Source organism: Scyliorhinus torazame, chromosome 30 (genome assembly GCF_047496885.1).
Source record: "Scyliorhinus torazame isolate Kashiwa2021f chromosome 30, sScyTor2.1, whole genome shotgun sequence".
Classification (NCBI taxonomy): domain Eukaryota; kingdom Metazoa; phylum Chordata; class Chondrichthyes; order Carcharhiniformes; family Scyliorhinidae; genus Scyliorhinus; species Scyliorhinus torazame.
In genome coordinates this window covers 28,109,863-28,137,561 of record NC_092736.1, presented here as the reverse complement: position 1 = coordinate 28,137,561, position 27,699 = coordinate 28,109,863, and the positions used below count along the sequence as shown (strand labels likewise).

Below are 27,699 nucleotides of genomic sequence, written 5' to 3'. Positions count from 1 at the left end.
TTGGACACTAAGGGAAATTTATTATGGCCAATCCACCTAACCTGCACATCTTTGGACTGTGGGAGGAAACCGGAGCACCCAGAGGAAACCCACGCACACACAGGGAGGATGTGCAGACTCCGCACAGACAGTGACCCAAGCCGGAATCGAACCTGGGACCCTGGAGCTGTGAAGCAGCTAGCCACAATGCTACCGTGCTGCAGGTTAGGTGGATTGGCCATGTGAAATTGCCCCTTAGTGTCCGTTGGTAGGTTGGGGAGGGGGCCTGTGTGGTGCTGTTTCCAAAGACCATGCAGACTTGATGAGCCACTCTTTCTGCACCGTACAGATTCTTCAAAATTACCACTGCAGAGAAATTACTCACTGGATCTCAAATTGTAATTTGCAACTCGCGTTAACAAATGCAGATGAAAAATGGGGTGGTTTAAAGTACATAAAGACAGTTAATGGAATTGACAGCATTAGCCAGTCAGACATCTAGCAGTCATCCAAAATCATTTGCAGAGTCTTCTATGTAGCCCATAGCACCTGACAGATTGCCACCAATGAACTTCCCCAATAGAAGAATATTTTGAGCAGAAGGACTACTTGATCATTTAGAAACCACTCAATTTATTTAGTTTTATTGGTAATACACTAATAGCAATTTGAATCACAGGATATGAACAAAATAAAAATCACTCCACAACATATTATACTGTGAACATCATGGGTTTTATTCCATTTGGGTCTTTACTTACAGCAAGTCTGGATGTCAATGGCCAGTATACTCCATTCATTGGTCATGACCGCACTGAAGGATTGCTACAATTTAGTGACTGCAAGTTCAGCAATACATCAGCAGATGGATTACTGGGGCGTTTGGCCATTATGTACAATATAGGCTCTTTTGTGCCTCTGGTTTAGTGGAAGCAATTGAGAAACTTTTGCACTATACTGGCACATATTAGACACGTTTAACACTATGGTTTCTGCTTCAACACAGTTTATTTTTGTGCCCAACATTTAACAGCTTACTCCACAACTTTCAGGTAACTGCAGTCACACCTGCGTACCACAACAGTGAGGTAGAGACTTTACTAATGCTCAACAGCAGCTGGGCGAGCGACAAGGCAACAGCTCAGCAAAAAAAAAAAAAGTTTAAGGACACTGGTTCTTTGGCACACAGCTTCAGTTCAAAAAACCACAAGAGTAAAAATCTCAACTCCCCCAAGACCCAACCAGTTGATGGCCTCGAGCAATAGTTTCTCATCCTTTTTCAACAGTAAATGAGCAACTGCCCGAAAGGGGCATAAACCGGATACTCAGCCTAGCCCGGCCACGAAACCCTTTCTGCTCAAGTACAAAAAAGAAAACCACGTCATCAGTGAGAATGGTGATTAAAAACCTCTACCTACCCATAGTGCAAATTAAAAAGTGCAAAGAACATCTTAAAACTATGTACAGCAGCTCGAAAGTCGTTATTCAGTCCAGTTTCTAATCCATAAATCCACACCAGTGGTTGCAAACATCTTGATTTACAACAACGACCCAGGGTCCATAATAGCAGCCCCAGACACAAAAATGTTTAAAAGCCACCAGGAGAGAGTCACTGTTGCGTTGACTAAAACCTTTTTTTAAACAAACAGTGTAAAAAAAACTGGTCAAAAAAATGAAGCCTTAAAAAGGCAGCTGCATCTGTAAAAACTGAGCGTAAATATTGAATTTGATTGCTAAATAAAGCACTCCTCTGCCTTGTAGTCAAGTAAAAAACCGGCTGAATCACCAGTATCTGCGGTCCTGATGGGAAAAAGAAATGTAAAGGCACTGTATGGCAACTGCTATTGGAAAGGTAATGAACTTGCAACATTGTCAAAATGCAAGGAATGTAAAAAAGCCTAAAAATCCAAATGTGAAGCCATTTGCTTCAACACCTTCAAGACCTGGCTATCACCTCGGTGCAGAACTTTTGTCTGGGAACTGCTGTGGGCCCCAATACCCCATGGAATGCACTGTGCATAGTGAGATTGTGAATATTTAAACAGCAAATAGCAAGTGCAGGAGTGAACTTCAGTCTGTTAATCGCTGTTCCCAGTCGGAGCCTATCCCTGGCTCACTCACTCGACTGAAATCGAAATCACACATTTGCTCTTGTGCTTTTAGCTGGAATCCCGGTTCTTTTGATTGCGCATCAGCGGACGGTGGTGACGGAGGACGTCAAGGGAGTGCTGCCACTGCCAGCACGAACGACAGAAATATTTGAAGCAAACCTGGAGGAACAAGTTAACTGGTTAGTTACAGGTATCGAGCAGAGCCAACAGAGTTTCAATTTTTCCCCCCATCTTTATTTGAATTCAACGTGACCAAATCAAACTCCATGGTGGTGAAATGGAGATATGGGCCTCACACCCAGGCCCAGCTGAAGCATCCAGATGTACTAGTCAAAGTTTTACAGTGCAAGAGGCCGTTCAGCCCATTGTGTCTGCACCTATCCTGATACCATTTTCCAGCATTTGGTCTGCAGAGTTATATTCTCCGGCATTTCAAGTGCCCATTAAAATGCTTCGAGGGTTCCTGCCCATACCATTCTCTCAGGTAGAGTCCGACTCCCACCACCTGCTGGGTGAAGTAAAGTTTTTCTTCAAATCCCCCAAATCTGTCCCCAATCTTAATCCAAGGCCCCTGGTTCTGGGCCCCTCTATCCAGGGAAGGGTTTCTTCCCATCTACCCTAGCTCCTTCAATTTTGTACACCTCGATCAGGTTTCCTCCCCCCCCCCCCCCCCCCCAGCCTTCTCTGCTCCAAGGAAAACAGCAGCCTCTTCATGGCTCAAACACTCCAGCCCAGTCAACATCCTGGTGAATCTCCTCTGCATCCTTGCAATCACATCCTTCCTAGTGTGGTGACCAGAACTGAACAGTTCTCTAGCTGTGGCCTAACAAGTGTTTTATACAGCTCCATTATAAACTCCCTGCTCTTGTATTCTATGCCTCGGCAAATAAAGGCCATATGCCCGTTGAAAATTTACATTGCAACTTATATAAATATATGCTTAAGGTTAATGTAAAAAGTGCGCAATCAACCACACTCTTAACCCCTTAACATTAAACTAAAACCCCTTTAACAACTGATTGTGACCAAGTCTTGGCTGCCATCTCAGGCAGAACCCTTGTACTGCCCACCTAATGGTGTACTGACCTTCTCCAATGTCGCAACTCCAAGGGGTCACCCAACCAGGCCGAGGCACTGGGCAGACTAGGAGACCTCAACCCAAGCAGAATCTGCCTCTGGGCTATTAACGAGGCAAAGGCATGGAAGAACATTCACCCCCATTTGCAACACCAACATCTGCGACATCCTGAAAATAGCCATCAGTGGACAAGGCTCTAGTTCAATATTTAAGAAACTTTGATATGGTGTTTACATGACCAGAACACTAGTATGGTTCACCGATCACCCACCACTGGGGGGGGGGGGGGGGGGAAGAGAACACCATCCTCTTCTTGGCCAGATGAGCCCTGTGCACCACCTTGAACTGGATCAACCAAGCAGAGCACAGGAGGATGTGGAGTTGACCCTGTGAAGAGCCTCAGTTCACATCTCATCCAGAATAGGACCCAATTCACCTCTGTAAATACCCAAAATACTCCCCCACCAGCCCTGGCCAAAGATAAAATCATCGTCGCCAACAGGGAGGACCGTGGTCCAAGAGAAAAGGAAAAGTCTTCTGCAAAAAAAAAAAAAAAAAACCCATGCAAATTTGAAAATATCTAAACAAATTGGTCCCGGGTAGTTTAAATTTTTTCCAACAGTTCCTCAAGTTGGCAAACCTTCCCATCATGAATAAGTCCCCCCCCTCCCCCAACTCTCAAAACGCATCCCCTCCCAATGACCCAAACAAAGTCTAAACCCACTTGGCACAATGAAATGGAGCCAAATTTAAAATGTTGTCCTGAACTGCTCCCAGATTCGGCAGGGGTGGACACCACTACTGGATTCGAGGAAAATCTTGCAGGAGAATGGAAGCGAAATGAAAATTGCTGGCTTCAAATGTAGTTAGCGTGAAAAGCCCCTAGTTGCCACATTCCGGCACCTGTTCAGGGAGGCTTGTAAGCGAGGCAGTTATTAAACTCAAAACTAGAACCCCTACAAGAACTCTCCTCCATTTGCCCCATATGGAACTCTTGATCACCAAGCCTACCCAAATACTTTCTTCTTTTTAAAAAAAAAATATTTTATTAAAGTTTTCAAACACAATTTTTTCCCTTACAAATCAAAGAAATAAAAATAAAAGTAACACAACTGCAATATAACATTGTGTAACTAACATGGTAAACCCAATACTTTCTCAATATTGGCAGCCCAATAATAAAATAACAAATTGGTTAAGTTAACCACCTGACTATTTCTCTGTAGAACACCCTATGGATACTTGGGCCTTGCTCACCCAAATAAAAATGGACACTAATTTGTTAACTTGACAAAAGGAGGATTTGGGAGAGTGGAGACACTGAAAGAAATAAAAACTTCAGGAGGACATCATTTTATTGTCTGAACCCTGCCCGCCCAAGGACAAGGGAGGTTATCCCACTTCTCCACATCTCCATTCACCAGACAAACAAATTTATAGAGCAATGCCCAATCAAAGGCCACCTGGATTCCCAGATAGCAAAAGCTAGATCTGGCCAGGCGGAAAAGGGCAACATCCCCAGATAGGGAGGGGATTAACCAGAAAGTTTTCGCTCATCCAAATTCAATTTATACCCAGAGAAGGAGCCAAATGTCCAAAGTAGCTTCATTATCTCATCCATATTGGAAACTGGGCCCGTAATAGAAAGAAGATTGTATACAAGGACACCTATGCTACTTCCAATTTATCCCCTTCACTTATTGAAATATCTTAACGCTATGGCCAGTGGTTCAATTGTGTAAAGCAAACCAAAGTAGACACAAAAGACACATCCCTGCTTCGTACTCCTATTCAGCAGAAAATAACCCAAGTTCAAGGCATTTGTGGCGAACACTGGGCAGTGGGGGTCCTATACAGCAAATAAATCCAGGATATGAACTTTGCACAAAGCCAAACCTCCCAAGAATCTCAGATATCCCATTCCCCCTATCAAACACTTTTACAGCTTCCATGGAAACGATCACCTTCAGTTCGGGCACTTGGAAAAAAGGACATTTGATAGCAGACGTATATTGCCCAACAATTGATGACCCTTAAAGTCGGTCTGGTCTTCAGAGATCATCTCTGGCAAGCAGGGCTCCAACTGCCGTGCCAGTAAGTAATTTGGCGTCTGCATTTCAAAGCAAGGTGGGTTTGAAACAACCCACATTCTGTAGGGTCTTTTTTCGGGATCAGAGAAATAGGGGCCCACAAGCATAACGGGAAACCGAATCCGGGACACATGTATCCAATATTATTAAAGGGATAAAATGTCTTGCAAACTAATTCTCAATGGAGAATCCATCCAAGGCCAGGAGCTTTACCAATCTGCCTCCATCCAATACATTCAGAATTTCCGCAGGGCCCAACGGGGATGCCAACTCTTCCCACCTCTCCGGATGAGGATACTCCATCTGAAAACTAGTCATGACAAAACGCTCCTTGGGGGTCTCAGAACTATATTAATCCCGATAGAATACCTCAAAATCTGCATTGATTGTAGGCAGGTCAGAAACAAACTGCCACCCTTATCAACTGCCACCCTTATCTAGTGATGAGCTAAAAAGGCCTTCTCCACGTTCATAAAATGCCGCCGCGGCTGGCTCACTGCCTTACTCGTTGACAGCAATTTAAATTGTGTTTTGCAGCTTTTTCCTACTCAGAAGGAACTCCAGAGCCGGGGGGGGGGGGGGGGGGGGGGGGGGAGTACTGATGGTCTACCTCAAGGATATAGAGTCCACCGCCGCTTCACCTTCAGTCCTTTCCCTGTGCGCTTAGTAGGAAACTCTACCCCCATTGGCCACCTAAAGGGCTTCCCACAATGTTGGGGAGATACAAATTTAATATATTCCCCTATGACAGAGAACATGGATTCGCAAAATCTTGTTGCTCACCAACAATGTGGTATCCAATCTCCATGGCAGACATTGGGAGGGACCCGACTAGCATCCAATACACAGAATGTGGAGCATTCGCCAAATACCCCACCCTCTTCACCAAGGGCAGATCTACCCACCACATAAAAGTCAATACGCAAGTAAACCTGATGGACATGGAAGAGAAAAATCTTTATCCCTCAGGTGCAAAACAAAACATGGCAGGGATCACATGTCTGCTGTTAGGATCAGGATCCGCCTACACCAAGATCGTGGTAGCCGAAAATGGAACCCTCGATCAAAATTGCCCCCATCACCCCCTTCTACCAAAGCCAGTGAAATACTTCACCCACCCACCCCTCCCCACAACTTCCCTTGCCTGCAAATGGAGTCTCCTGAAGAATCACATCAGCATTCAAAAGAGCAAATACCAGCGACCTGAATTCAACCCTCTTGGTGACCAACCCAATTGGGGGCCTTCCCCTCTGATCCAGTCAGCCATTTCCACCCAGAGGTGTCATCCAACAAGCTAATTATTTCAAACCAAACTAGCATAATGAGCTGCAGTCCATCAGCAGACTCTTTGGCGAGCAGGGTGGTCCTCGCCCAGAGTGAAGAAAAATACTAATAGAAATAAGTAAAAAAATCCCCTTAAAACATCATACTCCAACAAGGAGTTATATATTTCCCAATGGTTATAGCATGAAGAACAAGAACCCCACAACATTAAGCCCTCCCCTCACCCAAATTCAACTTTCACACTCATACCACACAAGAAATGCAAACATGTATAAGGAACCCCCAACAACTCCCCATATCCAACCCCAACTTCAAACCTCAATCAACTTCTATCCAGCCCACGTTTATTCGCAAGAATTCACCTCCTGCACATCAAAAAAGGTCTTCCTCGCCTCAGAGCCGTGGTGGGACAGTGGTTAGCACTTCTGCCTCACAGCACCAGGGACCTGGATTCAATTCAGGTCTTGGGTGACTGTGTGGAGTTTGCTCTCGCGTGTCTGCATGGGTTTCCTCCGGGTGCTCTGGTTTCCACCCAGTCCAAAGCTGTGTGGGTTAGGTTGATTGGCCATGTTAAATTGCCCCTTAGTGGGGTTACAGGGGTAGGGCAGGTGGGGTACTCGTTTGGAGGTTGGTGCAGGCTTGATGGGCCAAATGGCTTTCTTCTGCCTGCAAGGATGCTATGAAACATTTCCTTCCTCTATAAACAGATTCAATTCCCTTTTATGGGAACTCGTTGGCCTTATACTTTCTCGATTGCCTTTTGAATGACTCCCACTGTTCTGCTCCCGTCCACTTGGGCCAGATCCTGTCTTATATTAAAAATCAGTCTTTCCCCCCCCCCCCCCAATTCAGAACCTTATTTGCAGTCCATCTTTTATCCTTTTCCCAACTACCTTAAGACTAACCAAGTTATGGTCATCAACAAATGCTAACCAAGTTATGGTCATCACCCTCTACCTCCACTCCATATCCCACCCCACCCTGCCAAATTCCCCCATCCACCCAAACAGCACTAGCAAACCCCAAGAATGTTGGTGCAACCTATTCAACTTGAACAGGTCCCATATTCCCATAAATAGGCTGTGATCCAGGAAACTAAATCCCTCCCTTCTGTGCCACATGTATTTGCTCTGTCCTCCCAATTATATACTCATTGGCACGTGGTACCAGGATGAATCCAAATTACAATTTGAGGTGCTGCTTTTCAATCTGCTACCTAGCTTTCTAAATTCTTGTTGCAGGATCTCAACCTCTTTCTAACCATGTCATTGGCACTAATGTGAACCATGACCTCTTGACTGTTCACCCTCCCCCTTCAGAATGCCCTGCAGCCATTCGGTGACATTCTTGACCCTGGCACCAGGTAGGCAATGCACCATCTGGAATCACAACGGACCATAGAAATGCTCGTCTGCACCCCTTACTAGATACACCTACCACTATTGCTCTTCCACTATAGTTCAGTGGAGCTGCCCACAGTGCATGAACATGGCTTCACTCCCCGGAGGAGGAACAGTCACCACCCCCACCCCCAAGAATTAACCATACTGTTCCCAAGCCAAGAACTCACTGGATCTCTGCAGAAGAATGGTCCTGGCTGAGCACTGCATGCCTGACACATGGAATCCTCCAAGTAGGGATCAATCTGTACCTTTAACAAGAAAGATTTTTCAGTAAATAAAGGTGGCATGGTGGGACAGTGGTTAGCATTTCTGCCTCACAGCACCAGGGACCTGGATTCAATTCAGGTCTTGGGTGACTGTGGAGTTTGCACTCTCCCGTGTCTGCATGGGTTTCCTCCGGGTGCTCTGGTTTCCACCCAGTCCAAAGCTGTGTGGGTTAGGTTGATTGGCCATGTTAAATTGCCCCTTAGTGGGGTTACAGGGGTAGGGCAGGTGGGGTACTCGTTTGGAGGTTGGTGCAGACTTGATGGGCCAAATGGCTTTCTTCTGCCTGTAAGGATGCTATGAAACATTTCCTTCCTCTATAAACAGATTCAGAATTCAGATTTACCTTCTTAGTGAACTTTGGAGTCTTTATCTCTACAAAGGCTGCACCCACTGCATTCAGGTAACTGCGCTGGTTATTAAAAGTGACTCGACCGGAACCTAAATACAAAGCAAGCTAAAGATTCAATTAGCCATGACACCATCTACATTGTAGATGTAAAAGAGTCTCCAATGCAAAATTATGAAAAAGTAGTGGCTCAAACACTTTAGAACGAAATTCTAAGTTTATTGTTCAAAGGGCTGCTTACATAAAAATCAACCTTGGTTACTTTAGCACATTTATTCCAGATGCCATTACTTGTCGGTCCATCCATCCATTATGGGCAATTATGGACTCCAGTCCGGCCTCAGTCCTTGGCCTGGAGTTTCAAATACCGCAGTAACAAATGTACTGGTTGCAGAGGGAAAGGGTCTTCAACACTAATCATTTCAGTTCCCTAGATTTGTTATGGGATGGCTTGACAAATGCTGGTTTAACACCAAAACGAAATAAAGGGCAATATATGACAACTAGTTAACTAGAATTCTTTGCACAAAGCCAATTTGGAAAATTTTCATAAAAACGCCAGGCCAAAAAAAAAATATTGAAGTATATTCCTTACTTTCTGCATTAAAAAATGATTAGGACACTGCAGGCATTATATCTTCAGGGCAACTTGGGATTAGCAATAGCCAAATTGGTAATCTACTCTTACGAACACCACAAAACTAGCACTGGAAAATATGCAGACATGCCTAGACACCACGTGGCTCCATAATTCAATAGTTCCCACTATAATGGGAAATAAGATGGCTATTGCTACAGTGACAAATACAGCTGGCAGGTACCACCTGGCTCATGAAAAGGGACCATATACTGAATTGAGAGCTAAACTCCTGGTTACCAAGCTGCCGCTTGTGCAGCCCGTGAGCAAGATCAAGCTGAACATTCCACTTCAATGTTATACAAAGCAGGTGCTGCTGCTGAATACTTGGGAGAGTGGGGAAAAGTGTTAAAGATCAAGTAGAAAAGATCAATCCCCCAAGGAGTTCCCAATTTAGCTCAAGAACCAGGCAGCATCCTGCATCAGACGGTCGTCTTCAGGAATGAGTCTTTCTGTAATTAGAAAAAATAAAGTCGGAGATGGCCCTGCCTAAAGGAACGAGCAAGAGAAGAGGTTCATGAAATGGATCAATGGCTTAACCCTTATTCAAGCTGGAGTCACAAACAAGAAAGTCCATTCCTCTTCAGTCTTTACAGAACCCCCCTTCAAAAACTGAGCAAAAAGGACCAATAACCATATCCTGAAATCACATTTGCCAGAACATTTCCATTTGAAATGTGACAGCCAGCAAGTCCCATGTAGCACTTCTAACTACAACCCGTGTTTACACGGAGCAGTATTCATGTCGGCGACATACAAATTAAATCATTCCATATTCATCCAAATCTAGTTTGTGTTCTACCATTATTCCACCTTTTGAATTACATTCAGGAAAACAGACCCAAAGCAACATTAGACTCTCCATCATCATCAGCGGCATCAAAATTCTTTGGCTCAGTCAGATCAGGAAAGGATTCCTTCCAGAAAAGGAGGGGGACCGTTTATCAAAATAAGGTAGGAAAAATATCGCACCTGCTGCCGACAGAGACTTGTGGAACAGATCCAGAGATCACAAGGAAACAACAGATTGGGTTTTTGATCAGAAGTGGTGACTATAAAAAAAATCACCATTAATTCTTTCCTGGACATGCATCAGTACCCGCTACCAATACCTACTTGCTGCTCTAAATGGAGACATTATTCAAAGCCTTGACTGATCAGGCATGGATTTCAGGAAGCAGACAACCATGGATCTGAACACCATTCAGAATTGCATCATTCCTTATTCCAGCAGGCTATGGACAAAATATCCCAGGGCCTTGCTGGTGTAATCTGCTTCCAAGCCCACACGATCATTTAGAGAACCTAGGCAGGGTCCTGCATGGACTGGGAAAACACAGCATTTGCAAGTTTATTCCCAAATCCCTCAGCAGAGTACCTGGGACATTCCTCTCAGCCTCACCCAGAAAGGTGGAGGAGGCAGCAGTGAAAGCACCACTGTCAAGGAGCTTGGTTTGTTTTGGGGGGCTTTTGAATTACTACAGCAAGTTCATTTCCAGTTTGGCTACCAAGGCAGCACCACTGAATAATGTGCTGAAAAATGCAAAATGGCATAGGTCACAAGTCTGCCAGGTCACAAGCCTGCCAGGAAGTTTCAATGGAACTCATGCTAGAGATCACTTCTGTTAGAAAACATTTCAATGAAAGACTGCCCTGCCCATCAACCTAGCTTACGATGCATCTGGACCTGGTGTTGAGCAGTCAATTTTGACACGCATTGCATATGCCTCACACACTGTCCAACGCAGAACAAGATTATGCCCAAATTGAGATGGTCTTGGACTGATCTATGGAATCAAGAAGCTCCACCAGTATTTGTATGGGTGTAAATTCACATTAATTAGACCACAAGCCTTTGTTTGGCCTGGTTGTTTAGGCCGAATTACAAAAACTACCACTGCATGCCGACAAAAAAAGGTGGGCACTGATCTCAGCTTACCAGCACAAAACAAAAATTTTGCTCTACTGAAAATCATGGCAATGGGCTTCCATTTCACCACAGCTCCACAACCCGCAGTGAAGTCACTATTTTCTAGGTGAACTAGATAAACATGTTACCTACTAAAGCAGATCAAATTTGGCTGCAGTAGGAGCTGTGCTCTCCAAAGTTTACCCACGTACAATGGCTGACATGCACCCAAAGAAAGTGACTTGAGCTTAGACCTTACGACATGCGTAGATTTGAGCAAGATGGGAAATCAGTTATTCCTCCAAAATTCCAAACAGCCAGTGTTCAAGGAACTTCACCCAAGTCATATGGGAATCACCAAAAATGAAAGCAGTGACTTGTCTATAAGACGGAGAGCATGGCGAGTGACTGCCTTCCACGCCAGGAAATGAAGTCCCCTCCTACACCTGCCCCACTCCATCCACAGGCTTGGCCCGACTGCCCATGGCAAAGACAACGGTTGAAACTGGAACAGAAACAAGTGGAACAGCAGAACCCTCCATTTCAATGCAAACCAACTGAGGTACTCGGCAACACCCCTCCAGACCAAAGCACATTTGCAAACCACTTACGACTTGCTCCTAGCTTGGGGGTGGGGGAGGAGATGTTTGTGTCAAACGTTTATGCTTAGCTATGCAGTTTAATTTTTTTTTAAAAATCTGCCAGTAGCATGTGCTAAGAAACAAAGTCCCAGATTCATCCTTATTTTGGCAGGAAAAGAATAAAGGAGACTTGTGGTTTTTCCATTGGGAAGCTCCAGTCAGAAGCAGATGTGCGTGCATGAATTTATATTAAAAATGGACCAGAAACATCAGTTTACATTGCGATACTCAATGACCTGAACATTTCCAGAATTTTGTTCTCAACTTTTTAAAACAATTGGACTCCAAAGGACAGACTTGGTACTGCTTTTTATCAGTGTCACAAGTCAATTTGTGCCATCGGTTTGATAAAATTACAGTATAGCATTTCTAAACCTCAATTACATTTGACAGTTGAACACCAGAGCAGAGCATAAAAAACTTACTAGAAGACTCAGTACAGATTGAACATACCAATTGGATACTTGTGCTTGTCAGTATCAATACCAGCATATACTACTCCACCAAATAAATCATTCATGATCGCTGCCAAAGCTTCTGCGTTCAACATTCCATGCAGTGCTCCAACAAACACAGTTTTGCTTGGGTCGAGACGCTGTGATGGGCTACGGACAAAGTTGCCGTCAGAAAGGACCCACGGTATAACCTGCACCTGAAAATAGCAGAGATTTACAAGCATGGTTTATAGAGAAGGTATTTGAGATTTTTTAAAGTTTGGAAATAATGAACTAGATGACTCCATCTACCACTTTCTTCCTTCCCGTTAGAGCTGCTAATAGGAAGTGTTTTAAGCTTATTGGATGTGGTTTTAAGCTTAAAAGAGAACTGAAAGCTTGAGTGGGGGCAACTGCACGACAGTTTAATACCTGGTTGTTTGGTTAATCTTGATTGATGTAGATACAAGGAGCTTTAGTGCTCACAGCATGTATAGTTAGTTAACATTGCCAAATCACTGCATGCAGCCAGAAACTAGAGGAATGATCAAGAGCTCATTCAGATCATATAATACAAAACTGGTTTCATGCTACTCAAACATCAGGCGTCATTTACAGGATAAAGAGAGACGGTTGGTTTTTAAAAAGTCTACAGACAAAGCTTTACTAAAACCGCTCAAAAATTAGCATTACCTCTTTGCAGCGCATCCTGCGACTTGACATCTTGAAATAATATTCACTTGCACCATCGATGCTCATAAGATCGTGCGTGCAGGATTGCAGTAATGCACGCACAGACTTCTCCGATTCAAAAACCAAGTAGACATAACCTAGCAATGAAATCAAGCATATCAGGCACAGAAATCCCAGCAAATCTCACACTGTGGTAAAGAGGAAACGTATCTTCCCAAATTAGCTTGGAAAGAAAAAACCTGAACCAAATAATTAATGGGGGCAGCTCATTGACAGAATGCCAACAATGTTGGATTCCTACTGAATCCAGGTTGTGATACTTGAATAGAAATGTAGATTAGGATTGCAAGTGTTTGAAATAATCCTGTTCCATGTTCCATGAAAACACTCAGTATTTATAATACAAGTTGGACTTGTATTTAAAAATTAAAACAAAACAGCCCACCTGAATTTGCGTGCAAACTAGGGGGGAAAACCCTGGTTATTCGATCAGTAGGGCAAACTGCCAAGAGAACTGCACATCGCCATCTTTATTATTAGTTGGTAGACATTTCAACCTAGTACATGGACAGCAGCACAGGTTTCGCAAAGGTCTTGCTACGGTGTACTAGTACAATGGTGGCATCTATTACAATATAATGCACCAGCCTTCACCATTAAGCTAATTTGGTCACCATTTAACCTGCCTTAAACACCCTTACCCGCTATCCAAGTGGCTTGGTATCAGTTGTAGCTGCATGCATACCAGTGCTCTGACCCTCAACCATAGTGTCTGTCAGAACAGGTAAAGTGTCCTACCATGTCTCAGCTCTCATTACCTTTTGGCATATTACCTTTGGGTGGGCATCGAGGGTGCTTGCCATCCTTACCCGGCCATTCCACACTCAATGAGCCAAATACCCTGAAAGTATTTATCAGTCCAACTAGGAAGGAAAGGCAAGGGAAATGAGATAATAAAACATTAAACTCTAATGCTTAAAAAGAAAACCACAATGGCACCAATCAAACCATAAAGAGAACAGCTCATCTTGGGTCACTTTTCCATTGACTACAAGTGGCCACATTAACTCAGGCAGCACCCCCCCACCCCCGTTTGAAATCAGTCAGGAGCTCTCAGATTCCTACAATGTTAGTTATCTACACGGAACCTCCTTCAAGAGTGACTTTTCCTGCAGTGTGCTATTCCCCACTGTTTTCAGATCACAAGTGGATTGTTTCTACCTCTATAGGAGTTGGTATTTACACCGGGCGCAAGACATCTGCCACTGATCAAATACTGGTAGTCAGCTTCTCAGATCAGCAACTATATCCCTTCATTACATCAATTCAAATTAGTATCATTTAATGTAATATCCACTGTTCAAGGACTGAAGGATAGCTGAGGAGTGAATCATAAATCCCTCAAGTGCAGAAAGAGGCCATTCAGCCCATTGAGTCTGCACTGACCCTCTGAAAGAACACCAACCTAGGCCCCAATCCCCATAACCCCACCTAAACATTGAACACAAGGGCAATTTAGCATGGCCAATCCACCTAACCTGCACATCTTTGGGCTTGAGGAAATCAGGGCACCCGGAGGAAACCCACACAGGCACGGGAGAATGTGCGAACTCCAGTCACCCAAGGCTGGAATTGAACACAGCAGTGCTAACCACTGCCATGAAGAATAGATTAACAATGGGAGATATTATATTATGCTCTTTGTACACGAATCATCCAGTGAATTGGGTGCAAGAGATCTTTTAGGAGGCAGAATGTCAATGCTTCATTAAATGTGGGCTGCTCCAAGTTACAGCCTTAACAAATATTCAAAATGGATGCCAGTGTCCAAAATATTTAGCAGTAGACTCTTCCTTTACACAGTTTAATTATTTATTCAAGGGAACAGACTACCTACTGCGATAATCTATTTGGGACCAAATTGACTCTCTCCCTCCCTCCCCCTCATCAATATCTTGCACTGCTCTCGATGCTAGACTGGACCAGCAAGGGGAAATCAGCCTCAAGTGTTCCAAAGGTAAACAGGTAAAGCCAATTTGAGAGTTTACAAGGCAGGAGGGAAGGGAAAGTTAGGTCTCAAGACATTTAATCTTTAAAAATTGAAGTGATTTGAGATATTGGAGTTCCAGGGCAAGGAGAGAAAAAAGACAATTAAGAGTTTTATGCAGGAAGTGAAATGGCACAGTCTAGCAAGGAAACAGGTGTTACATTTGAAGAGCATGCATATATTTTTGCCAGTGCTGACTGAAGAGTGTCAAAATGTAGAGTAGGAAACGTGCTGTCAAGATCACCTCAGGCCTAGGTATAGGAATAATCCATCTTCAACAGGATCTGTTTGAAACCAAGTAGGTTCAATTTTTAGTATTTACCTTTCTGCCTGTATATTTAGACAAACCATAAAACTAGACGGGCAATATCGAAAGTAGCAAGTGACCTCAAAATCAAAATTGTCCAATGTTGGCCAATTTTTAAGCATAGAATGATCTAGTTGAAATGAAATGAAAATCACTTATTGTCACAAGTAGGCTTCAAATGAAGTTACTGTGAAAAGCCCCTAGTTGCCACATTCCGGCGCCTGTTCGGGGAGGCTAGTACAGGAATCGAACCGTGCTGCTGGCCTGCCTTGGTCTGCTTTCAAAGCCAGCGAGTTGCTGGAGGAAATTTTTTTTTAAAATCACGTTTGCTTCACAAAAACATGGGATTTATGGGCGTTTGATTTCTCCCTCCCCACTGCAAGTTCAATATGTCAAACCAATTAAAATGTTCACTACAAAAAGCTCAGCCAAACCTGGCAATCCAGTGCTGCAAGTAGCCACCCACGAGCCTGCTCTGCCATTCAATAAAACCAAGGCTGACCTAATTGTGACCTCAAATTCCCATTATTTGACTACCCCCATTAGTCTAGAATCCAGCTACCTTAACAACCCTACCTCCAGCACCCTGGAGGAATTCCCCCCGCAGCACCCCCCCCCCCCCCCCCCCAAAAAAATTAGCAAGCCTAAATAAGAAACTTCAATATCCACCTCAGGATCTTATATTTCAATAAGATCACCCCCCCCCCCTTTCAGGGTAGCACAGTGGCATAGCAGCACTGCTGCCTCATGGTGCAGAGGACCTGGGTTTGGTCCAGGCCCAGTGTGGAGTTTGGACATTCTCCTCATGTCTAGAGTGGGTCTCACCCACACACCCCAAAGATGTGCAGAGTAGGCAAATTGGCCACGCAAAACTGCTCCTTTTGGGGGAAAAAACAAATTGGGTTTCAATTTTTTTTTCCCCCAAAGTCACCTCCCGTTTTTCCAAACGTCAATGGATTCAGATCCAATCCGGCTCCGAGATTACCCCCTCGCCCCAGGAATCAGTCAAGAGAACGTCCTCTGGGGAGAGCAGTGGCGCAGTGGTTAGCACTGCTGACTCACAGCACCAAGGTCCCAGGTTCGATCCCGGCTCTGGGTCACTGTCGAGTTTGCATTCTCCCGTGCATGCGTGGGTTTTGCCTTCACAACCGAAAGATGTGCAGGGTAGGTGGATTGACCACGTTAAATTGCCCCAAATTGGAAAAATTAATTGGGTACTCTAAATTTATATAAAAAATGAGAACCTCTTCTGAAACTGCATCTAATGCAATTGGTCCTTTCTTATAAGAGACAGAAACTGTACACAACTCCTGTACAACCATTGCAAAATTCCCTCTTATCCTCCGTTCCCCTCGTCTTCCTAATTACTTGGCTGTACCTGCATACTGTCTGACCAGGATACCCAGATCCCTCTGCACCACCAAATTCTGCAATCCCTCTCCCATTTCCAAAACATGCTGGTTTCTTCCTGCCAAAAATGATTTACAGAAAACAACCTGCACCACCCAAGCACTGGGTTAGAGAAAATTGACCTCTATTTGAATAGCTGAAAGTAATCACTTGGCAAGTATAACCAAATCACAAGCCATTTAAACACCCAGAACAGTGAGCTAGTTTTATTCGAACACGAATGCAAAACAATGCCCTGCTCTTCCACGTAGTTCAGCAAGTTCAGTAAAGTAACATTTACCTTCAGTGATATCCCAAGGTACACCACCCAAGAACACCTTGCAGGAATAGATCGGGTTCTTGTAATTCCGGGGTGGGAGCTGGCCCCTCCAAGTAAATGTGGCTTCACTCATGGCTTTCAGGAAAAACAACAAATATGCACAAGCATTAGATTTCAACCCTTCCACAGGTCGTGCAGTTTGTGCATCCCAATTTCACAGTCTTGCTGCTAAACAGCAGGCTTCAGCGACTGGGCTTTGTATTCATATATAAAATATTGGATCATCTGTCTATCCTCCCACCAATACATAGGATTTGTTGAGTTAAGAATCAAACCAGTTTGCCTCTGGACGTGCAAGCAGAACGAGTGTGCCTGCCACTTGACATTCTACAACTACAATTGTATTTTAAAGAAGAAATGAAAGAAAAAGAAGAGGTCTGCATCGATCGCAGGGGTTATTGAGTACACATTAATAGGAGGCACCCGTTGGTGAAGTAAAAAAAAAAAAAGTGTAAATTGAAAACGTCTTCCAAATCTGTATCAGGATTCAGATTAACAAAGGAAATTATAGTCAACACGCCTTCTAATTGGACAGCATCTTTTAAAGATGCCATTAGAAATAGAATTTTAAACATTGGATCTTGGAAGATACATATTAGTTTAATCTGCACTCAGTAAATTAAAGCGTTGAATTAATACACCAAAAGTGCTTGCATAGCAATCGCGAGTGCTCAAGGAAAACTCATTCCTTAATTTGAGATTTTTGGCATGCCATGACCAATTAAGCAATCCATATGTTGGCATACTTCCAGCAACAAGATGGATACACAAAGCAATCCATTGGTGGTGGGGGGGGGGGATCTTTGAAGGCCAATCCTGGAGGTATGTCCAGCCACATGTCACTGCAGGTGTTTTTTGACATCAGCACCTGTTGCCAAGCTGCTGTAGCCACTGGCCATCATGTAGTGCATGCCAGCCCACAAGAGGCCTCACCATTTCCCTCTTTTGCCAGAGAATGGTCATATTTAGGGCCTTCCTGTCGTGTCACTCAAGGATTCTGGAAGCAGGCTCATGGACACTCCAATTACCTGGTTCCAGCCAGTTTGCCAAAACAATTCAGCAACCACAAGTGCTGCATCAGGTGCATTTTGTAATGCATTTAGAAGTGCCTATCTCTATAAACTGCCCTAAAAAGGGACACCACACACTTCCGTGGGATATGGTTGCACACTAGGTAGCTCCCGGACTTTTTATTTAAATAAATAAATGAATAAATAAAAACTTGGTTCCTGGAGATTTTGGTTACCAAAACTGGCCCATCGATAAGGAATTTGTCAGTAAAAATGTTGAAATCTATGAAGGTGTGTTATGTTACTTTGGATTGGATTAGTTTATGGTCACGTGTACAGAGGTACAGTGAAAAGTATTTTTCTGCGAGCAGCTCAACAGATCATTAAGTATATGAGAACAAAAGGGAATAAAAGAAAATACATAATAGGACAACACAACATATACAATGCAACTACAAAAGCACTGGCATCGGATGAAGCATACAGGGTGTAGTGTTAATAAGCTCAGTCCATAAGAGGGACATTTAGGAATCTGGTGACAGTGGGGAAGCAGCTGTTTTTGAGTCTGTTCGTGCGTGTTCTCAGGCTTCTGTATCTCCTGCCCGATGGAAGTTGGAAGAGTGAGTAAGCCGGGTGGGAGGGGGTCTTTCATTATGCTGCCCGCTTTTCCCAGGCAGCGGGAGGTGTAGATGGAGTCAATGGATGGGAGGCAGGTTCGTGTGATGGACTGGACGGTGTTCAGGACTCTCTGAAGTTTCTGGTGGTCCTGGGCCGAGCAGTTGCCATACCAGGCTGCGATGCAGCCCGATAGGATGCTTTCTATGGTGCATCTGTAAAAGTTGGTAAGGGTTAATGTGGACATGCCGAGTTTCCTTTGTTTCCGGAGGAAGTATAGGCGCTATTGTGCTTTCTTGGTGGTAGCGTCGACGTGGGTGGACCAGGACAGATTTTTGGAGATGTGCACCCCTAGGAATTTGAAACTGATGCAGTCTTAACTAAAGGATGCTCCAGATTCTGAAATGAGTTAAATGTGTTTATTGAACTATTAACAGTTCTCAAATAAGTTCGACTCTCCACTAATCTAACTGTAGTAACTCAGTCTAACTGTACCAGCTTGCTCTAAGCCACATGCTGGGGTGTGATACTGCTGATCAACCCTGTGTAACTCTAGATGTCTGTCTGTGGAAAGAGGCAGGGTGTGAGTGCCTCATCCCTTTTATAGTGTTGATGTCATGCCCCTTGTGGTGATGCCCGAGTGTTCATTGGTTGCATGTTTGCATATCATGACAGAAGGTTGGTGGCAAGAAGATTGCAGGGGGGAATCCTTTGATCAAGACAGAAAGCCCGCAAAGCTCAGCAGGAGGGAAGGGAGCAGACCCAGCCTCGGGTGTGGATGCTCATATCACGGTGGAAATGCTGACAAACGCAGGAGTTTGAAAAAAGTTTGGGAAGCATTAGGAGATGCAGGGCAGGTTGATGACCTTAAGCAGTCAATTGAGGCAGCACTTGGCCCAATCTGGGAGAAGCTGAGAAAAACCAGAGTCAGTGAAATGAAAATGGATTATTGTCACAAGTAGGCTTCAATGAAGTTACTGTGAAACGCCCCTAGTCGCCACATTCCGGCACCTGTTCGGGGAGGCTGGTACAGGAATTGAACCGTGCTGGCCTGCTTTAAAAGCCAGCGATCTAGCCCAGTGTGCTAAAGGAGCACGGAGAGGCGCTGAACGGTGTGGAGGTGGCCTTATCGCAGAATAGGGATCGAATCACCTCATTGGAAGCGGAGTTGTTGTCAGTGAGTGGTTGCAAGAGGAGAGGAACAAGACTCTACGGAACCTCAAAATTGTGGGGTTGTCGGAGGGCCTGAAGCAGTTGGTGGGCGGGAGTTGGATCAGGCCCACAGAGTACTCTAGTGAAGTCTTGAGTCACTCCGGGCAGTTATTATTGGATTCCACAGCTTCCAGGAGAAGGAGCGGGTTCATCAATGGGGCAAAGTAAATTGGGGCAAAGTGAATTGGGGCTCGAGTTGGGAAGGAAGCATCATCAGGACATACCAAGATGTCGGAGCAGAGTTGGCAAAGCAGCATGCTGCTTTTAATAAGGCAAAGTCAGTGCTATTCAGAAATGGAGTCAGTTTGGAGTGGTGTTCCCGGCCAGCCCGAATGTGACTTTTCTGTGGAAAGATAATGATCCCAATACGTCAGAGGAGCATGCACTTGGATGGGACTTTTAAGTGAATGTTGGGAAGAGGTTTGCAAGGTAAGCATCACTAGGAAATCAGCAACAGTACAAGTGTACAAGTGGATAGAGCTGTGAAGAAGGCCTATGGTGTGCTCGCGTTCATTAACAGAGGGATTGAATTTAAGAGCCGTGAGGTGATGATGCAGCTGTACAAAACTTTGGTAAGGCCACATTTGGAGTACTGTGTACAGTTCTGGTCGCCTCATTTTAGGAAGGATGTGGAAGCTCTGGAAAAGGTGCAAAGAAGATTTACCAGGATGTTGCCTGGAATGGAGAGTAGGTCTTACGAGGAAAGGTTGAGGGTGCTAGGCCTTTTCTCATTAGAGCGGAGAAGGATGAGGGGCGACTTGATAGAGGTTTACAAGATGATCAGGGGAATAGATAGAGTAGACAGTCAGAGACTTTTTCCCCAGGTGGAACACACCATTACAAGGGGACATAAATTTAAGGTGAAAGGTGGAAGATATAGGAGGGATATCAGAGGTAGGTTCTTTACCCAGAGAGTAGTGGGGGCATGGAATGCACTGCCTGTGGAAGTAGTTGAGTCAGAAACATTAGTGACCTTCAAGCAGCTGTTGGATAGGTACATGGATTACGGGAAAATTATATAGTGTAGATGTATTTGTTCTTAAGGGCAGCACGGTAGCATTGTGGATAGCACAATTGCTTCACAGATCCATGGTCCCAGGTTCGATTTCGGCTTGGGTCATTGTCTGTGTGGAGTCTGCACGTCCTCCCCGTGTCTGCGTGGGTTTCCTCCGGGTGCTCCGGTTTCCTCCCACAGTCCAAAGATGTGCGGGTTAGGTGAATTGGCCAATGATAAATTGCCCTTAATGTCCAAATTGCCCTTGGTGTTGGGTGGAGGTGTTGAGTTTGGGTAGCGTGCTCTTTCCAAGAGCTGGTGCAGACTCAGGGGGCCGAATGGCCTCCTTCTGCACTGTAGATTCAATGATAATCTATGATTAATCTAGGACAAAGGTTCGGCACAACATCGTGGGCCGAAGGGCCTGTTCTGTGCTGTATTTTCTATGTTCTATGTTCTATGTACAAGTGTGAGAAAAAATTAACCGAGTTAACCAGATTGCTTACCTGCAGCTTGTCTGTGCAGCCGAGCCTCCTTTTCCATACTGAAAGGATCTTCTGGACTCTCCAAAAGGTCCCAGTTTGCCCACCCAGAATTTGCTGGCCATCTCTTGAATGGATTAGGGCTCACCGGATTGGTCATTAAAGTCTGGTCTTGATCCAGCCGAGGGCTCATACTAATTCGCTTCATTGGATCCCTACCAACTCCACCCATGGACAAGAAGGAAATTGGAGGAGAAATGCGAAGGCTCGACTAAAAGACAAAAAAAAAAAATCACATTTACCAGATACAGATGGCAGAATTGCGAGCCAGTCTATACAGGGTTTAAAACTCACGTGTTCACCTCCTCCACTAACCTCACTATATTGCTGACTTTAGCAGTGCTCAAGTCAAATTCCTAGATCTTACAGTGCAACTGCTGATCACAAAATGTGACAGGAAGGGGCAAGTTATGATAAATGTAGCAGGTAACGATAGTTTTTTTTTTTTTTTTTTTTTAAATGAAGGCTCTGATGTGCAGTGTTTCTGCAAAAGATGAACAAACTAGTGGTTGTTACGATCTCTGCAGAGACCAAACTTAATTTCAAATTTCAACTTTAATAACTGAAAGATCGACAAGATTTCACAATTAACAAAGGACAGCTCTATTGACTAAACACTAATTTTGTAGAAAGCTCATACCATAGAACGGAGTAACATTTCACAGGTATGCCTGCCTTTTCAGTAGACATTTAATTCTTCCTCAATCTGTTAGTTGTTCCCGAGGGTTCTCGCTCAGCCTGGTAACTTCCAACCCGAGAACGTCACTTTAGTATTATTGGGAAAGATCTCCCCTCATCAGATAGGCAAATCTTCCAATTTTTTTGTTTCAACCACTTATGAATTTGGTCTCTTTCTCGCTCTCTTCTTCTCCTCCTCGCTCTCTTTTTCCTCCCCCCCAACCCAACCCACCCAATGGAGTGCGAGCTTCCACCTGCATTCTGGCATGATGAGCTAGGAACACTTCAGCTGCTCCCCCTTTCCCAGATCCTGGCAGACTGCCTTTGGCTGAGTATTCAGGGAAAAGCTTACAATCATGCTGGTCTCAAAGCCCATTTCCATGGCAACACAAATCAAATGTGCCTTCTATCCAGGTAGACAGCAGCTACTCTCGAAGAACCAAACCCTTTCATCTAGGAACTAAATGGACACCTCAAAATGGTTTCCCTGGATTTGGAAACTCTGGTCTATCCATTTCAGCGCACAGACTGCTGCCATTGTCTTCAAAGTCTAAACAATGTACAGCTCCTTCCCAGTGAAACTATCTCAGCCCCCTTTAATCTCAAAATTAAATCACCCTCACTTGCTGCCAGGCAAACTACAGAACAGGTCCGACCACCCCCTTTATTTTACAAGACAGTCCCAGGACAGTTATGATATGATTATAAGGCGAGATAAAAGATTTTAGGTCATATCATTGGCACCAGAGTACATATTTCAAAAAGATAGGCAGAATCGAAAAGGGGATAGCCTTGATCACAAGGTTAGCGAGAAATGATTTTGGCTCGGAATCCAGAAATGGGAACAGAAAAGCACCCCCCCCCCCCTCCAAATCAACCAGCAGTCAACCAAGAAGCTACTTCACCTGCATTATCTTGTAGGCCCTCTTCTACTGTCAATAATGACATCAGCATGTGCTCATGCATTTGTTCAGTGCACACTGAATAAATTTTGGTGATCATAGAATAGCGCAGGAGGCCATTCAGCCCATCGAGTTTGCACCAGCCCTTGGAAAGAGCACCCCACTTAAGCCCACCCCTCCACTCTACCCCTGTATCCCAGTAACCCCACCTAACCTTTTTGATAACATAGCCTTGTCACACTTCTCTTTACTGGAAATGTCTGATTATAGGATCTGGATAAATCCCCCAACATTTGTCATATTTCCGCAATATGGCCATAAAAACACTTCCCGAAGTCTTGAAGACTACTTCCAGATATGTATATCAGATAAATATTCCCTCGTTCCTCCCAGGTCTAATTCCGGACTACATTTCACCAATTTCTACCCCAATGTGTTATTTCTTTCATTAGGATTTGCAAAATCAGTTTAATGAGGAGGACTCAAACTTCTAGTTCTAAATGATCACACGCCATTGCTTGGTTAAAATGCATTAATCACAATTTCTGCTATCACTTACAATTCTGTCTCCGATGGGCTTTTGTTGTCACTATGCCTGGAGGGTTTCCTGTACTCCAGCATCCTTATAATCGGATGTTTGGTAATTTCCTCTTATCTTGAATTTGGATATAGTATAATTCACATGTATTCTGTCCAGCTTTTTGCTACTGCATCCCTTCAAACAATATGTACCAGTGGGTGGCGCACTCATCTCCTTATCCCAATTCTCTTTACAGAATGCATGTAGGCAGGCTTGGAAGGTGCATTGACCTTTTGTGGCACAAGGGCCTATGGAGTTTGAGTGCAATGTGTTCATAGGGGGTAAAAAAAAGAAACAGGAATAAACAGGGGTTGCAATTAGTGGAGCGCTGTAATCAGTACTTGGGCCTCAAGAATCGAGACTAATGATTTCATGTATTTTTTGGTCTCTATCTCAAGCTTGCTGGTGACACGGAAGGCAAGCAGAGGGACAGAAAGAGAGGTATGAAACTTGTAAAATGTTGGTGTACTCTGCAAGGAACACAGTTAGTATGCAGGCATACCATTTGTCTACCCACTTGCTGGTATGTTGGTTTTTATGGCAAGGGGATTAGAGCAAAAGATTAAATTTCTTGCTCGCTGCAATTGCACGGGGTTTTATCGATACCATACCTGGAATACTGTTTGCCATTTTGATCACCATATTTAAGACAATGTTTTAATTGGAGGTAGTAGTGAAAGTTCCAACAGATTATAAAAATCGGTGGGATAAGGGGGTTGCGGTGGGAAGGGGGTTGCCCTAGGATTAAATTAGACCATTGCGAACCTTTGAAATGCTCTACCCCCAGATGGTTGTGGGTGCTCCATTGCAGAAACTCTGGGAAGGACAAAATCTGCTAGTATTGCACTGAATGGGGGAAACCAGCTCAACAGGCTGCATGGGTCTACTCCTAGGTCCTTCCTCAAGTCAACACAATCCAAAAGATGGATTTACTGGCAACAGCATTTTCCAATAGATACAAATGTCATTAGCATCACCAGATTTCTGCCCACCAGATCTTTAAAAAGTTGTGGTAAAATTAGATGTTTTGTGGGATAAAATTCATGTCCAACAGAGATTTGGATGCATTTTTAAAAAATATAAATAGGTCATGTCAGCCCAATATTAGTTAGTATAGAATTTAAAGTCGAGAACTGACCCATGTATTCCAGTTCTCACGCTCGATCCAGCAAAAAAATCCTTCACGTTAATTAAATTGGCACGGCTTTAGCCAGCCTCAAGCTTATTTTGAAAAATTGTCCCACTTGCTCCAATTTCTGTATTAACAAAATCAGATGATCAGCTAAGAATCACTAAACTCAGTTACACACAATAAAAAGCATATCTTTGGGATGGAGGAAGATCCACTTTGTTCAAAAAAAAAAAAAAAAAAAAAAAAAAGTGCAAGAAAAGAAGCACTCCAGTCAACTGATGGCTTTGGAAAGTGAGGTCTACAGGAATGGTTACATCTAGTTTGCTAATCAAGAACAAACAGGATCAGGAGTAGGCCACAAATAGCCAAAATGTTAGAACCATTGTGATTCTCTATGGCTCACCAATCCCAAACTTTTTCAACATTTACTCCGGATGCCAGCCCAATCTCACTTTCCTCAATTTCCTCCGTTATGTACTCAAGACGGAGGCCAATAGATTTTAGACACTACGAATAAGCTGGGGTAGACTATGACCTCCAGTTCTAGATACTTGCACCAGGGAAAAGATCCTCCCAGCACCTATCCTCAAGCCCCTTAAGAATTTGGTGCGCATCAAGGTGAGCACCTAATTTCAGAGATTTACTCACTTACCACCAAAGCCCTAGATTTGCAGCAAGGCCTCCTTACACTTCACCCCTTGCAATAAAAGCCAACATGCTCTTTCTTTTGAATTTCTTGCTGTACCTGCATGTCGATGGTGTAAAGGAATGTCAGGATAGATAGGATGAATGAGTGGCTGGAGAGATGGCGCAAGAGGGAGGGATTCAAATTCCTGGGGCATTGGAACCGGTTCTGGGGGAGGTGGAACCAGTATAAACCGGACTGTCTGCACCTGGGCAAGACTGGAACTGATGTCCTGGGTGGGGGGTGTTGTTTGCTAGAGCTGTTGGGGAGAGTTTAAACTAATGTGGCAGGGGGATGGGAACCGATGCAGGAAGTTGTAGGTTAGTAAAACAGGGACAGAAACAAAAAGGCAGTAAGGGGGAAAACTGTAAGGCAGAGGAGCCATAGTCAAAAATCAAAAAGGGCAACAGTACAAGGTACAGTGACTGAGGGGAGCTCAATGAATAGGACCAGGAATACTAAAAGGAATAAAACGGGAAGTGAAAACATTAATGGTAAGCGATGCGGCAGGTTGTTACATGAAGATATGGGTTCAACAACAAGGAAAATTAGGAGACAGGTTAAGAGGAAATATAACTTCGGAGAGGTTACTGATCAAGGTGTTAAGATTCAGAACAGAGGTAAAAAAGCCAAAAAATGAACTTTACCTGAATGCTTATAGTATTCGGAATAAGATAAATGAGTTGATGGTGCAAATCATCGTGAATGACTATGATTTAGTGGCCATTACTGAAACATGGTTAAAGGATGGTCACGACTGGGAGTTAAATATCCGAGGGTATCAAACTATTCAGAAGGACAGAGTGGATGGTGAAGGAGGTGGTGTAGCTCTGTTATTTAAGGATGACATTCAGGCAATAATAAGGGATGACATCGGTGCTATGGAGGATAAGGTTGAATCCATTTGGGTGGAAATCAGGAATAGTAAGGTGAAAAAGTCTCTGATAGGAGTAGTCTATAGGCCACCAAATAGTAACATTATGATGGGGCAGGCAATAAACAAAGAAATAACTGATGCATGTAGAAATGGTACAGCAGTTATCATGGGGGATTTTAATCTACATGTCGATTGGTTTAACCAGGTCGGTCAAGGCAGCCTTGAGGAAGAGTTTATACAATGTATCCGCGATAGTTTCAGAGAACAGTATGTAATGGACCTACGAGGGAACAAGCGGTCCTAGATCTGGTCCTGTGTAATGAGACAGGATTGATTCAGGATCTCCTAGTTAGGGATCCTCTCGGAAGGAGCGATCACAATATGGTGGAATTTAAAATACAGATGGAGGGGGAGAAGGTAAAATTCAAGCACTCGTGTTTTGTGCTTAAACAAAGGAGATTACAAAGGGATGGGAGAAGAACTAGCTAAAGTAGACTGGGAGCAAAGACTTTATGGTGAAACAGTTGAGGCACAGTGGAGAACCTTCCAAGCGATTTTTCAGTGCTCAGCAAAGGTTTATACCGACAAAAATGAGGGACGGGAGAAAGAGGGAAAATCGACCGTGGATATCTAAGGAAATAAAGGAGTGTATCAAATTGAAGGAAAAAGCATACAAAGTAGCAAAGATTAGTGGGAGACTAGAGGACTGGGAAATCTTTAGGGGGCAACAGAAAGCTACTAAAAAAGCTATAAAGAAGAGTAAGATAGATTATGAGAGTAAACTTGCTCAGAATCTAAAAACAGATAGTAAAAGTTTCTACAGATATATAAAACAAAAAAAAAAAAGAGTGGCTACGGTAAATATTGGTCCTTTAGAGGATGAGATTTAATAATGGGAGATGAGGAAATGGCTGAGGAACTCAACAGGTTTTTTGGGTCGGTCTTCACAGTGGAAGACACAAATAACATGGCAGTGACTGATGGAAATGAGGCTATGACAGGTGATGACCTTGAGAGGATTGTCATCACTAAGGAGGTAGTGATGGGCAAGCTAATGGGGCTAAAGGTACACAAGTCTCCTGGCCCTGATGGAATGCATCCCAGAGTGCTAAAAGAGATGGCTAGAGAAACTGCAAATGCACTAGTGATAATTTGCCAAAATTCACGAGACTCTGGGGTGGTCCCGGCGGATTGGAAATTAGCAAACGTGACACCACTGTTTAAAAAAGGAGGTAGGCAGAAAGCGGGTAATTATAGGCCTGTGAGCTTAACTTTGGTAATGGGGAAGATGCTGGAATCTATCATCAAGGAAGAAATAGCGAGGCATCTGGATAGAAATTATCCCATTGGACACACGCAGCATGGGTTCATAAAGGGCAGGTCGTGCCTAGCTAATTTAGTGGAATTTTTTGAGGACATTACCAGTGCGATAGATAACAGGGAGCCAATGGAGGTGGTATATCTGGATTTCCAGAAAGCCTTTGACAAGGTGCCACACAAAAGGTTGCTGCATAAGA

At 43.9% G+C, this 27,699-nt stretch overlaps 1 protein-coding gene across 4 annotated transcripts in view; it reads right to left on the bottom strand.

Moving 5' to 3' along the window:
- Positions 1-592: 592 nt before the first annotated feature.
- The window catches only part of cpeb1a (cytoplasmic polyadenylation element binding protein 1a), a 110,925-nt gene continuing 83,818 nt past the window's right edge, over positions 593-27,699 (bottom strand). For 2 of the 4 annotated variants that reach the window (XM_072493052.1, XM_072493055.1), the window contains exons 5-12: positions 21,293-21,539; positions 16,917-17,030; positions 13,691-13,795; positions 12,873-13,009; positions 12,199-12,397; positions 8,556-8,650; positions 8,113-8,193; positions 593-2,249 (exon numbers count right to left, since the gene is read on the bottom strand). In XM_072493052.1, coding sequence (XP_072349153.1) covers positions 2,139-2,249; positions 8,113-8,193; positions 8,556-8,650; positions 12,199-12,397; positions 12,873-13,009; positions 13,691-13,795; positions 16,917-17,030; positions 21,293-21,539 — 1,089 coding nt within the window. In that variant the 3' untranslated portion in view covers positions 593-2,138. The remainder of the gene's footprint in view (positions 2,250-8,112; positions 8,194-8,555; positions 8,651-12,198; positions 12,398-12,872; positions 13,010-13,690; positions 13,796-16,916; positions 17,031-21,292; positions 21,540-27,699) is intronic. The other 2 variants (XM_072493053.1, XM_072493054.1) reach the window with 2 other exon arrangements.